Source organism: Styela clava, chromosome 14 (genome assembly GCF_964204865.1).
Source record: "Styela clava chromosome 14, kaStyClav1.hap1.2, whole genome shotgun sequence".
Classification (NCBI taxonomy): domain Eukaryota; kingdom Metazoa; phylum Chordata; class Ascidiacea; order Stolidobranchia; family Styelidae; genus Styela; species Styela clava.
The window spans coordinates 4,095,159-4,112,006 of record NC_135263.1 but is presented as its reverse complement, the minus strand read 5'-3'; the positions used below and the strand labels follow the sequence as shown (position 1 = coordinate 4,112,006).

The 16,848-nt window shown below is 36.2% G+C and overlaps 3 protein-coding genes across 3 annotated transcripts; 1 reads left to right on the top strand and 2 right to left on the bottom strand.

Annotated features, from left to right (window-relative positions):
• Window positions 1-1,259: 1,259 nt before the first annotated feature.
• Window positions 1,260-5,491, bottom strand: LOC120340452 (mitotic spindle assembly checkpoint protein MAD1-like). Its single transcript, XM_039408709.2, has 2 exons — window positions 3,616-5,491; window positions 1,260-3,327 (listed from the first exon to the last, which is right to left on the bottom strand). Exons 1-2 carry the CDS (start codon window positions 5,483-5,485, stop codon window positions 3,089-3,091), a joined length of 2,109 nt encoding a protein of 702 aa, XP_039264643.2. The 5' UTR covers window positions 5,486-5,491; the 3' UTR covers window positions 1,260-3,088.
• Window positions 5,492-5,527: 36 nt separating this feature from the next.
• LOC120340453 (alanyl-tRNA editing protein Aarsd1-like) lies at window positions 5,528-8,705 on the bottom strand. The gene has a single exon (XM_039408710.2). It carries the CDS (start codon window positions 8,558-8,560, stop codon window positions 7,337-7,339), a length of 1,224 nt encoding a protein of 407 aa, XP_039264644.2. The 5' UTR covers window positions 8,561-8,705; the 3' UTR covers window positions 5,528-7,336.
• Window positions 8,706-14,314: 5,609 nt separating this feature from the next.
• LOC120340836 (small ribosomal subunit protein uS15) lies at window positions 14,315-15,900 on the top strand. The gene is made up of 2 exons (XM_039409213.2): window positions 14,315-14,578; window positions 15,626-15,900. The coding sequence occupies exons 1-2, from the start codon at window positions 14,344-14,346 to the stop codon at window positions 15,844-15,846; spliced, it is 456 nt and encodes a 151-aa protein (XP_039265147.1). The 5' UTR covers window positions 14,315-14,343; the 3' UTR covers window positions 15,847-15,900.
• Window positions 15,901-16,848: the final 948 nt, after the last annotated feature.

The window sequence follows — 16,848 nt, the reverse complement described above, 5'->3', positions numbered from 1 at the left end:
GCCAATGGTCAAGGTGAATTACCCCAATTTTTTTCATAGAAGCCATATTTTTTCAACGCAATTTTGACATATGACTATTTTCTGTAGTGAGTTACGTGTTTCTTATTGTGTGCGTACGCTCAGTAATCTATCTGAGAGATGTATTCTCAGTACAGTAAAAAAGTCGCTTACAATTATATATTCCCAAGTATTCGAGATTCGATTCGAAAAAAATATTCGATTCGATTCTGAAATCACAAGGTATTTGAAAATGCCCAGCCCTAGTCTTAACACAAGAGTTGTGCATAATCATATTTTTCGAATGAAAATACATGAGCTTGAGGAGTGCAAAGTTACTTATAGATAAGGTTTTAATCGACTTGAATTTTACCCTGAGCTAGAAATTTAAGTTGTAATGAGAGCTACACAGTCTCACTCGGCTTCCAGTTAAATTTCTTTCAATATCGGAATGCAGCCAGTGGAGGGAACAGTAACCTATCTTATGTGAACCTTCATTCAAGTTCTGGAAAGTGTAATAGCAGGCAACCAACCAAATGGTTGCTTACCACACTTCCCCGATTTCCAAATTCTATCTTGTTGATTATAGTTGACTATGCATTCTTTGTTAATCATCGGTCTAATTTTATGATATACTTGGTGTCCATAAAGTCCCTTTATAGCAGGGGTGGGCAACTTCTCTAGTCGGCGGGCCGGATGTGGGAAAATGAAGTCCTCGGTGGGCCGGATTATAACATGAATAGTATTCAATATCTTAAATCCCATATTTATTCGCTAATGCAAGAAAAAAAGTTATAAATCGCGTTTAAAGTAAAAAAAAATAGAGACCAAAAAACACATAATGAATTTATCATAATGTACCAAAAGTGTAATAATGTAATATCATAATGTACTGATGTACAGTCAGCGGGCCGGTAAAAATCTCGTCGCAGCCCGGGGGCCGTATGTTGCCCACCCCTGCTTTATAGTTTCAATTTTGTTATGAAGTCAGATCTTAATATATCCTAACCAGGTTTGTTGTTTTTTAATTGGTTTTGGTATTTTTTCTTCATTCAATACATCTGTGACTGCCAAAACAATATATTATGCGCACCAAGATCTGAGTTCAGGTTGTGCGCATCTTGGTGCGCATACTTCAGGAGGTGAGATATTTCTCCTCTACAATTTTAAGACTTATGGACACACTATATTGTACATATTCAGAATAGTTGATTATATGGTCTTGGCCATCTCTAGCAATCTATATAACTTCATGTTCACTTGTAGTATTTCCACTATGATAAATTCTGATTTGAAAACTGATGGCAAGAAAAATTACGGCCTTTCATTTAACAAAACGTTTGCAGATAGGTCACCATTTCATGAAATGGGCGACCCTATTCTGCTGCATCAGCATGAAACCCCAAACACAAGTGTAGCACCAGCAAATATAGTCAACAACACATTTCAATTCAAAGTTTTTAATAAAACTAATAGACACAGATATACCGTATAATTGACTGACAGCAGTAAAAGTATCAGATCTGAAAAAAGCATTATTGCCAAATATAATCAAATATAATGAGTTGTTTAAATTTTAATGGCTGTTTATTAAATATATTGGGAGTAATTTCATTCAACATTGTAAATAAATCATTCCAAAAATTGCCAACATTTGACAGTTCAAGCAGTACAATAAGTAGGGACAGAGCATTTATCGGTAGTAATTATCTAGTTAAGGCCTGACCTCCGACCTTTTTGTGAAAAATGGATGTCAAACAAAAGGCATTTGCAGTTATGTTATGGCCAAATATGAGCCTTGGCAGGCCTTTAGGTGATGTTTTCAAGACTACAAACTGAACCTACAAAAATCAGCAACTAATTTTTGGTAATGGTCATGGTCACAAAATTTTCAATGCATATACAAATCTTAGGCAATGAATTTTACAAAACTATTGCAAACAAAAATTTAAACTACTCTATTTCGTGCAACAATGAAGGGCGCTTCAGAAGTATGTGCACCGAAGATGGCGCACCCTAACCTGGTACACATACAATGTTCAGGTTGTGCGCCATCTCGGTGCACATAAAGAACCTGGGAATGCTGATGGTTTCAGAGGGGATAATAATGGACCTGGAATCAAAGTTTTTGCCAACCAGGAGCCAGATTAATTCATGGAATAGGCAAAAAATTTGGAGTCTGGTTAAATGCACATGCAAAATCTGCAGCAGATCCAATCTCGCTTTTGTGAGATATCGCGTGCATCTGACAGACAGACAAATACTTATCAACATACATACCGATTAAAATCGGTAAGTAATAAATAAAGAATATACCCTTCATGTTTAATTTGTTAACATTGAATTTTTTACGGCATTTTCATGTTCTAACAATTATTGGTGCAAGCATTTATTTCGCCTACTTTACATCTAGTTGTGTAAAGAGAAGAAAGCCAACACGCAGAGGGTATATTCACTTGGCTAACACAGACAGTCTCTAACCTCGTAATAGAACTAAAATTAAAAAAATCGGAATAAAATTATTGCCTACTGCAAACACAGACTACAGGAGTACCGCCACTCATGTGCAAGGTGATGCTATTTTCTAGACTGGACTGGAATGTTCCTGGTTTGACATTGCGCACACATTTATTGTATTCCAGATGAGTTGGTGGTCTTGGGTTTGAATCTGCAATACAACACTCCAAACACTGGCCAGGATTTCTCAAAATGGGCCCTTGAGTGGTTCTTTGAGGGCAACAAGCAAAGGCATTCACTTTAAGTTGGTACCATTCAAAATGACTACATTCATTTTAAGTAAAATGACTTCGATTGATGCATTTGTTCTTTGACTTTTGTTTGTTAGATTGAGTTTGTTGGAAACACATAAAAGCACAGCCAGATATTGTTATAGAAGAGCAGGGACCCAAGTTTTCAAGCTGCAGTGTTTAATAAGTTTAAGGTCACAGATCGTTAAAGTTTAAAAACCTCTGTGCTAGGCTTTCACGCACATGACAAATCTTGTCTAAAATGTTGTTGATAGAAGGTTCTTTCATAATATAAATTAAGCAGACTCATAAAATACCAAATACATTTTTCCGTAATATGATTATTAGACCATAGTCTGTTGGCTGAATAAGTCTGCAGTAATACTACTCAGAAACATAGGAATGCTATTCTGATGGTGTAAATGTAGCTTGATTAAATTGTCCAATGATGTTGAAAAGTTTGTTTCCAAGAGATGCATCACCCCCGAAGAATCAGACTTGAACAAGAGATGATCTTCTTCATTTTCTGCGTACATTGATACCAACTTGTACTGATTGTCAGCAGTAGAATCAATTCTGAAGCCTAAAAAAAGAATATTGCATAAGACATTCATTTTGAAATATGTGGGGACCGCTGAGCACTAATGTGTCGCAAGATTTATTGATTGTGTCGCAGAATATCAACGCATTCCATCAAAAATTACAGAGACTAAATTCGTCGATGCTTACGAATCGCAAAGCACCTTCAACTAGCGACACCAACATAGTAAGATAAAATGCTCCAAACACTCAGGCAGACCCTAACTAAAAGTCGGGTCTGTCTGCAGGACTCATTGCCTCACAGAAGATTAAAAGACAAGAATAAACTTACCAGTCAATGTATAGCAAGCTTGTCGAAATTCAAAAATTCTTTTACTAAAAACTTCTTTCAGTCTTTGATTCTTCAATTCAGAAGCCGCCAACTTTTCTTGAAAATCTTTTCCTTGCGTCACATCAATATTCGTCGTTGTTACGTCCTGATTCGACTCCAGTTTGTGAATCTTCTCTTCAAGTTTTAGACATTTTGCTCTCAATTTTGAAACTTCTAATGCACTCTGTTTATGTGCCATATCAGCTGGATTCATCTTAAGATGGAATACTTTCACTTTTGATGGATCATAATCCCCTCGCATTTTATTTTGTTCTGCCCATAATTCTAAATGTTCTTTTTCTTTTTGTAAACGAGAACGCTCTTTCTCTAAATCTTCGACTTTTTGACGCAAATTTTCCATTTCTTTTTCACCTGCTTTTGAACCACTGCCTTCTTCTAATTTCCGTTCTAATTGCTTTATATTGTTCTCCATTTCTTTTATCGTAACTTTTAAATGAGAAGCAAGTGTAGCGTTGTTCAGTGCTTCTTTTTCCACATCAACAAGTCGAGTGTGAACTTTTTGATTCGCAGTCTCAGCATTTTGTGCTCGTAAAATAAGTTGATCGGTGTGTGCGGTTGTTGATAACTCAGAATCATACGATTGTAAAATTGAACGTAAGCTGTTTCGCTCACCAGTGAGAAGCAACGCTCGTTTCTGAAGAAGTCTTATTTGTGTATCTTTTGTGCGATTCGCTTCATTTTTTTCCTCGATAGTTTTTTCTAGATTTGAAATATTGTTCTGCATTCCTTCACATTTTATTCGACATGTTAGCAATTCTGCATGTATTTGTCCTTTATCGCATGCTGCCACAGCTTCTTTTTGTTGCAATTTCTTCACCTCAGCAAGTAAATCCGTTACAGGTAAAATTTCTTTCTTTTTTGCTTCATTTAATTGTGCAATTAGATCTTTATTTTCGAGCTCAGTTAGAGCTGCTTTTTCGATGAGTTTTTCATTGTGAGATAGTTTTGTTTCAGCAGATAATAATTTTTCTTTCATGAGAAGTACATTTGTCTCGTTTTCTTTATAAATTTCATTCCTTCCTCTTAATTTAACGACTTCAATTTCAAGTATTCTTAAGCGTTCAAGATCGTCTTTCAATATTTTCGCCATTTGTTCCGCTTCACTGGATCGTGAGAGTCTCAACTCGAGATCCTGTATTTTCAGTTGATATTCTCGTAACTTCGGTTCATTGTTCCCAGATTCTTTTAAATCTTCAGTCAATTTTTGAACCCTGCTTGTTTTATGGTTCAACAGAGCAGCAGTTTCTTCTAATTTTTCTCGCAAAGCATTATTCTGCATGGATAAATGAGTGTTACGCTGTTTTAGCTCATCGTTAGAATTCCGTAAATGGTCAACGTTTAGTTGTAAATCTCGTTCCGAAGCTTCCTTATCTTTTTGCAATTCTAGAAGCATTTCTTCCAGACTTTCTTTATCTCTCATGCGCGAATTCCGTAATTCTTGAAACTTGTCTTGTGCGGTAATCGCTTGCATTGTAACTTGCTTGACTTTGAGTTGCAACCCATCGCATTTTTCTTTTAAAAGTCTGTTTTCAGAAATCAGCTTTTCATTGCGACTTTCGAGATCGAGTCGGGCAATTTTATGTGCTCGTTCATCCGAGACATGACGACTCTCCATTTCCGCAAATTTCGCTCGATTTAAAGCCTCAGAAGATGATGAAAATGATCGTTTTCCGTGTGAATGTGTCTCCCCCTCAGTAATCATATTAAAAGGAATTCCTCTACGTTGTTGATCTGCTGATCTTACGAACTGGTGGAAATCATCCATTATTCTGACAACTCTTGTATTGTCAGGAGTTATTGGTTCGTCCATTGCGCTCAAAATATTTTATTTTGTAATTTGGACAAAAAGATATTTCTGTAGAAATATGCACATGAAATACATTTAAATATAAGTCATGATGAATTTTGATTAAGATATTGTTTGAACTATAAGAATCAAATGAAATATAATTCAAGTACTATAAATAGGAAGATTAAAATTAAATGAATGCACCATATAAATTTTCCCAAAATATATTCCAACCACAAAGTTATATCTAATAACTCTCAAGTAGGTTGGTAGCAGTATTTTCAGTGTCTCGAAAATATCACCTCCAACGAGCACCGTAAAAGTGGGAAACGGTATTTTACAGACTCCTTTATTTATATCTAATAATTCAGTATTCTGTTTTAAGATCTTATCATAAATATTCTGCATGAATATGTCCGAAGGTAATACCACCTACCGGTATGTATGTATGTATGTTTATTCGTCTCGTAAAAGCAAAAACACAGGAGTTAGTAAATATCAACATTGAAGACGGGATGTATACACAAGACCATACTGGCCTAAAACACATGAACGCGCGGCATACACCCCTTATGATAAGCATAAAATGCAATAAATCGAATAAGTATAATATGGTCCTTCATACAGACAGTTGTGCGAGGAGGGTGGATTAGGCAACATGGGTAATGGTGGAGTATGCCCAACTGTTTGTACAAAGGAGTTGGTAGGACAAGACAACATCAATAAATTGAGACAATACAACATGAAATATAATACATAATATATATACATAAGAATAAAATTTGGACATGTAGCACCCTCGAGAAAAGATACCACATACTATAAATGGGAGAAATAGTCAAGTTTATAGGAGTATGTGCATATATGGTATGTATCACTCAAGGGTGAGTGTCTTAAGTAATAAATGGCTAATCTAACAAAAATGCGTTCCTTCCAGGCTTGGGGAAATGCAATGTAATAAGTTCTGTCAAGTTATTTGCTTTTTCAAAGTACTTTGTATTTTATAGTTCTGAATACCGCTAAAAAAGATCAGGATTCAAAAAAAGGATGATATGTTGAAATTAATGACTCAAAAACCTCAAACATGGCTTATAATTGTAAAGTGGTCTGGGGACTTTGCAGACGGAACGTTACAGAAAAGAACTCCTGAAAGTAAGATGAACCACCAAATATAACAAATCATAACTTTTTCTTCTAGTTTTCAATGCAAGAATGGCATATCCTCAGAAAAAATAACAGTGCATGATTACTAAGTGTGATTATTCAAATTCCAAACACAGAGTTTTTGAAATAGCAATACTGTTATTACAAATCTGTGTCCGAATAACAAAGATGAAAAATGGTTCATTGAGATGTACTACTTGGTGTCATATGGCTAATACATACATTATAACGAGGCTAGGAATTTTTATGTACCTTGTTTGGTGAGGGAGAAAGTAATATGAATGACTGGGTAAAATGCGGTAATCAACCCTTTCCATGTGTTTTTATTTATTATTAAATAATCGTATTTGCTACGCCGATTTTATGCATTTGTACCCCCACAACTAATCGATCGACTAACGAATAACTAATGATCCTCTGCTGCCCACTGACGGCTCGTTGGAAAGTTTATTTAAACTTAACGTCGCTTATGTTAATAATCTCGAAGAAGACTTCTTTTCAATAAACTAAAACCCAGTAAAAACTAGACCAACAGTTTGCGACTTAACTTAAAGTACCCGCCGCGATCTAGCGAGTTTTGTCGTTGGTACGTACGTTGGTTGGTAAGGATTAATCAAGTATGAAAATATTGTATTCCGTATGCGAGTTCTCCAAAACAAGCTTATAGAAGGACACTGTGTACAAAGCAGAGAATGAATAAAAAAAAAATTATTTTGACATGAATGTTCTAATCAATTCTTCAGCTTGCTTGCATCCTTTCATATTGAGCGCCTTTCCCTGTATTTTGCCAGCATTCATTGCACCTTTTCCTTGAATTGCATCGCTAATATTTTTGCCACACTCTTCTAAAAATTTATCTGGGCCTGAAAGTAAGAATAAGCCTTCCCCTTTCTCATCACCAACTGTGAGAAATAAGTAACATTCAATCCCTTTTAGTTCATTTGCAACGATGTTCATATATTCATTATTTCCTTCTTTGCGATGAAGACGCAAGTATCTGTTTTCTGATACAGATAACTTGAAAGATTTTGCTTCAAATGAAGCGACTTCTCGGAGAAGATTTTTGGCTTCTTTTTGAGTTTGTTTTAATTGCTTTACACTTCTTTCGACGGCCTCGACATGTTCAATCGGTCCACATTTTAATATTTTTGTTAAAGATTTTTCGTCTGCATATTTTTTAGCAACAAAATCGAGTACACGATTCCCGACGAGAAAATAAAGATTGCATTTACCTTTTTTGCCTTTCTCCACACTAAGGAGTTTTACACACTGCAAATCTGAGAGATTTTTCACATGAGTCCCGCAACACATATTGGCATCGACTCCATTTATATCGATAATTCTAACAGATCCGACATGATCTTCCGGGAGACCTCGAGCTCGAACATTTTCAAGCAAAGTCGATCCAACTTCTGTTACATGAACAGTAACTGGAGTAGAATCTCTGATTTTCTGATTGCACTCGTCTTCAACCTCTTGCATTTGAGCTATCGTTAAACTCAAAGTATCCAGTTCAATAAATGATACGTTCCTTCCTAAATCCCATGAAGTTGTTTGATGTCCAAATTTTTTATCAACGATCGCGGTAATCAAATGTTGACCAGTATGTTGCTGCATGTGATCGAATCTACGTTCCCAATCAACTTTTAATTTTACTTCCTGGCCTTCTTCAAGTTTAGACGGAACAAAATGAACAGCATCACCCCCTCTTCTCGTCACCCTAAGAACTGGAACTTCATCTATAGTTCCCCTATCATCAGGTTGGCCCCCTCCTTCAGGAAATAAAATAGTGTCGTCTAAAATGACTTCATAACCTTCAGTCATTTGTTCTTTTCCACCAGATATTGACACTTTGCATTTTGCAGGAGTGACTGTCTGAACAACAGCAGTGTGCAGCGTTGAGTAACTATCATTTTGGCACATGAACGGCATGATTAAAATAGTTTTAATAAATTACACAAAAATCGCCAAGCAAATGCTGTTAAGAGTACATTTTAAATTAAATATACAGAAATAAGTTACATGCAAAACCGCTCACAATCCAACCTGAAGTTTGATCACAGTGTGAACAAAATGATCAAGAGCCTCAATGACCTGCGGTGGTCTTGCATACTGCAGTAGGTACGTAGTAGCAGGGTTGTCCAAAACGAATCGAATATTCGAATGTATTCGAATATCAAAGTATTCGAATACCTTTTCGGCTGATTTTCGAATAATTCCGAATAGTAGCCACTCTTCGCCGTAAACGTGGTGTTTCGTTTTACGGGAATCTTCAAATGACTTTTTACGCTGTCTCACGTATTGTAATGACGATGAAATAGAATCGGCACTTTGATTGTTTATATTCTGTGCGACCGACCGACCGTACGTCGCATAGTGTTGCGACGGTATTTGCAAGTTTGCGTGGGTGGACATTGCCGACATTCGTCTACGAGGCTTTTAATTTACAAATTCATTTCCATTACGTCGAAAAATTGACGTCGAAATTATTTTATTTCTATGTGGCCTGCTTATTATTTGCATGAGTCTTCTCAAGCATGATTTGTGTAACCTTATATTCGGGTCTTAGGGTCTGCCAATCATGATATTTTATCGCAGGCCGGTTATCGTTACCTCAAAGAGAAACCTGGTCACCGAGATAAAGTGATTTGCGACCCTTTCGTTTTGCGGATTCAGCAAAACACGACAGGGACAGGAAAACACAGCTGTACAATAACCCGTGGACGTACAGTGTATTACTTATCACATTTCAAAATTATTTCAATGTTTGGGTTAATAGGTTGTCCAAAATGGTTACCGATTTACAACTTAAATTTACCGCTCAATTGTTAAAAATAGTTAATTCTGTGAGTATGATTCTACCAAACTAACATGATCTTGTCCTAAACATATAAAATTATTAGCGCATATCAGCATAACTGAACAACAGGGACACAATTTTTCTACCCGTCTTATTGGAGGCCTATATGGAAAAACCCCTTTTTGAGTGCTAAAAATAGACATCGTCCTATTTGCCATGTGGACTTATTAGCCGGGAAATACGGTATTCATAGCCGTCATTGTTACGATGTTCAATAAATTGTCACAAGTTGGAAAAACAAGTCGATTTATTAGAAAATAATTTCTGGCAAATAATTCTGATAACGATGGTTAAAAGTATCGATCCTTTACTAGGATGATTTTTTGTTGCGCAAAATAATGCAATCCATGACTGGTACCAGCTTTTAAAATGTCATGCCGTCTTAATTTAATTCTGTTCAACGTAACTCATGGTTGTATCGACAATCTGTGGACATAAAATGTGTGGTAAACTGACCGATTTTATTAAATATTGATTCCTATTTTTATATTGATAAAATAATGAAAGTATTGATACCAAATACCACGGGTATTTGTGGACATGAAATACGTGGTAAACTGTCCAATTATAATTAATTTCGGATTCGTATTTACAAAATAATAAAACTATTATAATTCTAAAATGCAACGGCGATCTGTGACCTTGAAATGTGTGGTAAACTGCCCGATTTGCCAACATTTGAGTTATGATAATAGAATTAAATTAACATGGTAAGGCATTTTAAATAGTGGTATCGGTCATGGATTCGAATATTTTGCGCAGCACAAAATCATCCTAGTAAAAAGTCCATACTTTTAAATACAAACCAATGGCAACCATTATCCAAATTAGTTCCCAAGAGCGGGATAAAGTATAAATTCTTTTTCTGACTTGTGACAATTTTTCGTGAGTACGAAAATAAGAATCAAAAACTAAATATATTCGGCACAATATCACGGCAATCTGTGGACATAAATTGTGTGGCAAACTCGCGATTAATATTAATTTTTGATTCCTATTTTCGTATTTACAAAATACAACGGCAATCTGTGGACTTAGAATTTGTGGTAAACTACCCGATTATAAATAGTTTTTGATTCCTATTTTCATATTTAGAAAAATAATAAAAGTATTATTACTCAAACATACAACGGCGATCTTCGGACTTAGAATGTGTGGTAAAGTTCTTGAATATAATTAATTTTTGATTCGTATTTTTGTACTCACGAAAAAAAATTGTCACAAGATGGAAAAATAACTCATACTTTATCCCGCTTTTTGGCAAATAATTTGGATAATGGTTGGTATTTAAAAGTATGGGTGTTTTACTAGGATGATTTTGTGTTGCGCAAATATTCAAATCCATCATCGATACCACTATTGCTGTATTAATTTAATTCTGTTAACATGACTCATGGTATATAAAATATATACTGCAATAATCTGCAAATATGAAATGCCTGGTAATATAGCTAGGTTGTAACTTGTAGATAGCAGTTATTCCATTGCTTATTGTATGGAAATTCTTACATACATTTAGATAAGCTTCAATTAGTGGATTTTATTTTCGAAGTATTCGAAATTTCATATTCGAAAAAAATAATTTCGAATGTATTCGAAATAGTGAACTATTCGGTATTGGCCATCCCTGCGTAGTAGTATATATTCACGGCAGTACTGAACTATACAATTCAAAGTTAGGATAGGATAGGATTTACATATTTATCCCGGGGGAGAGGAAAGCCGATAAGACGGCTTATCCGTATGGCGAACCACGGCCTCTCGTCCGGTTACCGGTACCGTTCCAAGTCGAGTATGGGATTAGTTATATTGTTTGTTTTCGGAAGCATGGACTTGGTGGTGGAGGAAGCCGTAACCAACCAGCGGTTACGTGAACCACCCAACGAGGGCGGGGAGTCCAGCAATCCTCTCGCACATAACCATCCCTGCATGGGATTCGAACCTGCGAACCCACGCAGAGTAATTAGAGTTTAAATTGTTCACTGAACTGTATTTAATGAATTTGTGCAGTATTGTATTTTTCAACATTGTTTCGTGGAAATAAATCTCCCTCTCTCAGCACCGAGTAAAGGTACGGGGACTCTTTAAAACGTCAAGAGTTGCCGCGCTGAGACTATATCTACATATCGAACTATCTTGCACCGTGTGCAGCCGATGCCTACAGGCAGGGTTTCCAGATCCCAGCGATCAAAAAAAGCCAAATCAACCCTAAAAAAAGCCAACAATTTTACCAAGTACAAAAGCCCCATAATTTGTCGGATTTGAAGCCCTTGGCACAATACTGATGTAGAGCCATCAGTTCATTTAAGTGAGCCACACAAATGTCTTTTTCTATTATTGAAAGTTGTAGTTTCAGTTGCTATCGTGTTGATTTCCACTTCAGCGGGTTGAAGGGTTTTTAAAAGTAAAAAGGATTAATTGAATGGCAGCACCAGAATCTTCATTCTACACAATACAGTCAAGCTGACACGGACAACATTATTTTACAATGCAATACATACACTGTACAGGGTGCCGCAGTATGTGATATACCTACATGTTTCTACCTAAACTTGTGATGTACCTTGAAAAATTCTCCCTATTTCGTACTTTACTATTGAAAAACTTTTCAGTTCTCAAATTTTGAAACCATCAATTTTATTAAAAAAACGATCTAACCATGTGCCGCTTGCAGGCAGACAGGGGGACTGACTACTGATACTGTGATAGCTAATTTTAGCGTAGTTAATCACATCGTTCGTGAGACTAAATTTTGATTACTGCAACTAAACTAAAGCTCCACGTAGCCTAAGTCATAATGAAAATTAAGTTATACAACTATTTTCTGGAAACAGAACTAAAAACTGACAAACAACACGCAAAACTATAAAAACGAGATAATGTCTACAACCCAGCTTGAACATCTGTCTGAGCGGCTGCAGAAACTGCAATTATTTTTTCTTATTGATTATGGTTAAGCGTTAAAGTAATAAACAAGGAATTCGATGCTCGGGGAAATCCAAAATGTTAAGTAGCTAAGCAATAGGCTTTTGTTACACATAAATATTGTATTTCATGTGATTTTAATGATAGACACTAAAATAGACTCAAAAAAGCCAAAAAACGCCAAAGAGCCAAACGAAAATTCTGACGCCAAACGCATTTGAAAAAAGGCAAAAATGGCAAATTTGGCGTTAAAAAAGTCAATATGGCAACCCTGCCTACAGGCAAGTGCAGTTTTAAGTATTCTGTGGCGTCTGCAGCTGCCGCAAAACCATCGCGATATTTCCATACCATGACCGCTACGGCCAAACCTATGGAGACTGACTTTTTAGCTGCCACAAACCAATGACGAGCTATCGTTACCACGGCAGCTAATTAAAAACCAATGGCAAGTGAAATTTTGCTGTCGTAACCACGGAAGGTGGTAGTAAAGACAGGGCTGTTCCTTATGGTGACAAATATTAGGTAAGTTGGAACGTTTTTCTTATGGATACAGATTTGATGGATTTTGGGTTAGGGTTGGGGTTTAAGTGGATATAATTCCACATGATCAATTAAAATCTGGTTCATTAATTTGTGAATATACTGTAAATACTGATACTGAATACTGAATAGCGCTATAAAACCATGGCAAGAGCTGCCGCGGTTCGTTCGTGGCAGGAGCTGCCATGAAGTGGTAAGAACTGGGCCTCGCCTACAGGGGTGGTGATTTCTCTACAGCCCATGGGCCGCGGTCCATTGGTGTTGGGCCATGGCCAGTGTGACGTAATTTTTTTAGACGTTGTCAGGTGGAGGTTAGGATGACGTAAGAAAAAATTGAGCCAGGCCAACTAGAAGTACATGTGGTACTAAACTATACCAGACCCTATGTTCACCTGTACTCAATTTAAGTATTTTCACATAGTACAGTAGTACTCCTCTACGGTCCATCGCCAACGGACCGCGACCCAATTAGATGGACCGTGGCCCCGGCCCGTAGAGGAGTCACCACTTCCACTCGCCGATGCCCACCGACTACGATTTTGAAATAGTCAATGCAATGACAATAAAGTATACAACAAATGTCGTGTCATAATTGTTCCGTCGTCATAAGTTTCCGTTTTGTTACAAACTTATAATAGTGTTGACTTTGTATGCGGGAAAATATTTTTTTATACATTTTAAATAATACCCAAATCTTCAACGCGTTGTGTCAACCCTGGATACTTGATTGTTTTATCATTTTTTCGCCTATTTCCGAAAATATATACTTTAAATATAATAATAATTTGAAATTACCCTCTCTTTAATTTAAAGTATTTCGTCATATGGATAAGCCGTCTTATCAGCTCTCCTCTCCCCCGGGATAAATATGTAAATCCTATCCTTTTTAAAAAAAATGATACAATATGTTATTTAGCGACGATGGTGGATGTTTCCCCGACCATTGACCCCGAACAAAAATTATATGGAAAAATTTTTAATACCCATTTTGAAAATGTTTGAAGATTTTATAAACAGGTTCTCATGTTTAAAAACATCATTTTCATTGGAAAGATTTACCCACGTCCCGTTAACAGTCTATCGCAGCGTTCACGGTATGTATCAAAATGAACGGTTTTGAGTTCAGTTTTGAGGGGTCAAAGGTTAGGTTGATTGGGGTACGTAAAAATAATGAAAAACGTTTGACAGATTAGTGGTATTATTAATACAAAATCGAACTTATGGGAAATTAAAATAATTTAAATGGTAATTTTATTCTATATATATTTTCTTATATTTGCAAAATTTATCAAAATATAACCAGAATATTGCACAACCGCATGTGGGCGCCAAAATTTTAACGTGAGTTGCCGAATTTTCCTGGTTCAGCCTTTTCGACAAAAACTTCATCATGGGTCGTATGCACGCACCGGGAAAGGGTATTTCTGCCTCCGCCCTGCCTTATAGAAGAAGTGTTCCGACATGGTTGAAGCTTAGTAGCGATGATGTGAAGGAGCAAATTTTTAAATTGGCGAAGAAAGGCCTCAGACCTTCACAGATTGGTGTTATATTGAGGGACTCTCATGGTGTCGCACAGGTCCGCTTTGTGACTGGAAACCAGATTTTAAGAATCTTGAAAGCAAAAGGTATCTAGTTTTATTTTTGAACTGAAGGTTAATAAGTTGTTATTTGGTGTTTCTCAGCTTTCGATTATGAGGCCATTGCTGGTCATTATTATATTATGACATCACGAACATTTAATTCCAAAATCAAATTGAAAAACTATTACAGTATTATCAATAATTGTGAAAGCTAAACTAAGCTCTTAATAATTGTCCCGTTTTCCTGGACCTGCCATTAAAATCACGACTCGCAGTATTAACATTAAAAATATTATTACCGACTCCCACACTCATTTTATCTGTTTTATCCGTTTTTCATGATGCTTTATCTGAATAATAATTTATATTATACAGCATACTCGAATGGGCCCAGGAGCCTTTGTGACTTAACTGGTCCTGCATACTGACCCTTACAAATGATGATCAAACATATATTATCGAACTATTTTTTTTGTATATTCAAATGTATCGCAGTGTCGACTATGTTTGTGGTAATAAAACTCTCACTCTCTCTCTCCACATTAAACGTCTAGGATTAATTTTCTAAGATTTTGGATCCATTCCAAGTTGATTACGATTTGACCTCAACCTAACCCTACCGGTATAAGCCTAATATGCACCACTGGCATGCTACAGTGTTAAGACTATTTCGATCATCCAGGCGTCATTTATCGCTGTTCTTCGTTAGTGGCAGTCAGTGACATCGAAAAAATTTCACTGCAGGTTTTCTTGTTTGTAGTGTTAAAACATACAAGCCTAATTATATACAAATATAGCGAGCTAAATACTGTCGATTGTCACATTCCACATAATCATCACAGGATTCAAGCACAATGGCCAGAATGTTAACTCAACATATTAGTTTCACAAGTTGACAGAAATTAAATATTCTCAAAATCTTTATCAGTATCGCAAATCAATCAATTCACTGAAGTGACAATACTTCCGACTTCAGACAAAAGTGACTCTAATTTGAAATTTGACTCATACTTCATAGGAGATTTGGATTCCTAACATTTTAGTTTACTATCTGCTCTCAACACTGCTTATACTGTTTACCTCTATTTTTAGGTCTTGCTCCCGATTTGCCAGAAGATTTATACTATCTGATCAAGAAAGCCGTTGCGATGCGCAAGCACTTAGAAAGGAATCGCAAAGACACAGATTCAAAATTCCGTTTGATTTTGGTCGAGAGCAGAATCCATCGTCTCGCTCGATACTACAAATCAAGAGCTGTTCTTCCACCGAATTGGAAATATGAGAGTTCAACAGCTTCTGCTCTTGTTGCTTAAATTTTCAATGAAAAATCTCATCTTTATGGTTTTAATAATATAAAGAAGAGTGCACATTGTTTTCTATTTTTAAACTGGAGTTTGGTGCATTCAGAATACAGAAAATCGGTGTTGGTTGGAGGTTTGACATAGGAGGGTATTTGCATATACTAATAATGAAAATTAGTATTTTGGTTATCGGAAAATCCTTTGGTGTTCTAGTTAATGTTGGCTTCTACTATTAATCTTGAGTGAAAGATGATGAAAGGGTTTAGTCATACTTCTTGATTGCTGTGACTTCTAAGATGATGTACCTACATACACCCATATCGTAAATAGGAGTGTTTTGGGAATTAATAGAGACTCTTCTAATGCACAGGAAACAAATAGGTTTTGGTGGTTTATGCGGTATAGGTCTTGTTCTGACCGATTGTTTTTGCTACAACAGAATATGGAAATTTAATATGGTGTTCTTGGTTAGTGAACCACGATCCAAGGGCGTCCTTATTACTCCTATTGTAATTAAATCTATCATTTTCCTTTAATTCCTTCCAAACTCCGTTAGTATTTGATCATGTAAAAGATGGATGCTGCAGGTCTGATCATGAGAAGAGAACCAGCTTAATCCTATCCTACATCAGACTTTGTCAGATTCACTAGTTAGGTATGGGCATAATTAACAAATAAGTGCTTCCATAATTCATGAATAAAAATAAACAGACAACAGACATAATGTGGCTTCAGTCCCGACAATGTTCTCGCATGTAGTCAGTGTTGGGATTCAATTTTTTTGTCAGCCTGTTCCTTCACAAAAGTCAATTTTTTCAGCCGGTTCTGCTACAAAAAGTCATATTATTTTTAGCAAATAAACCGATTAATAACCGAATCGCTGATCTCATAAAATTCCCTAAGACGGTTCTATAGAACCGGTGCGAACAGGCTGAATCCCACCACTCTATGTAGTAACCTGCGTGGTTTCACATCATGTACTCACACAGTAAATCAGCAGTATGATTGAAAGCG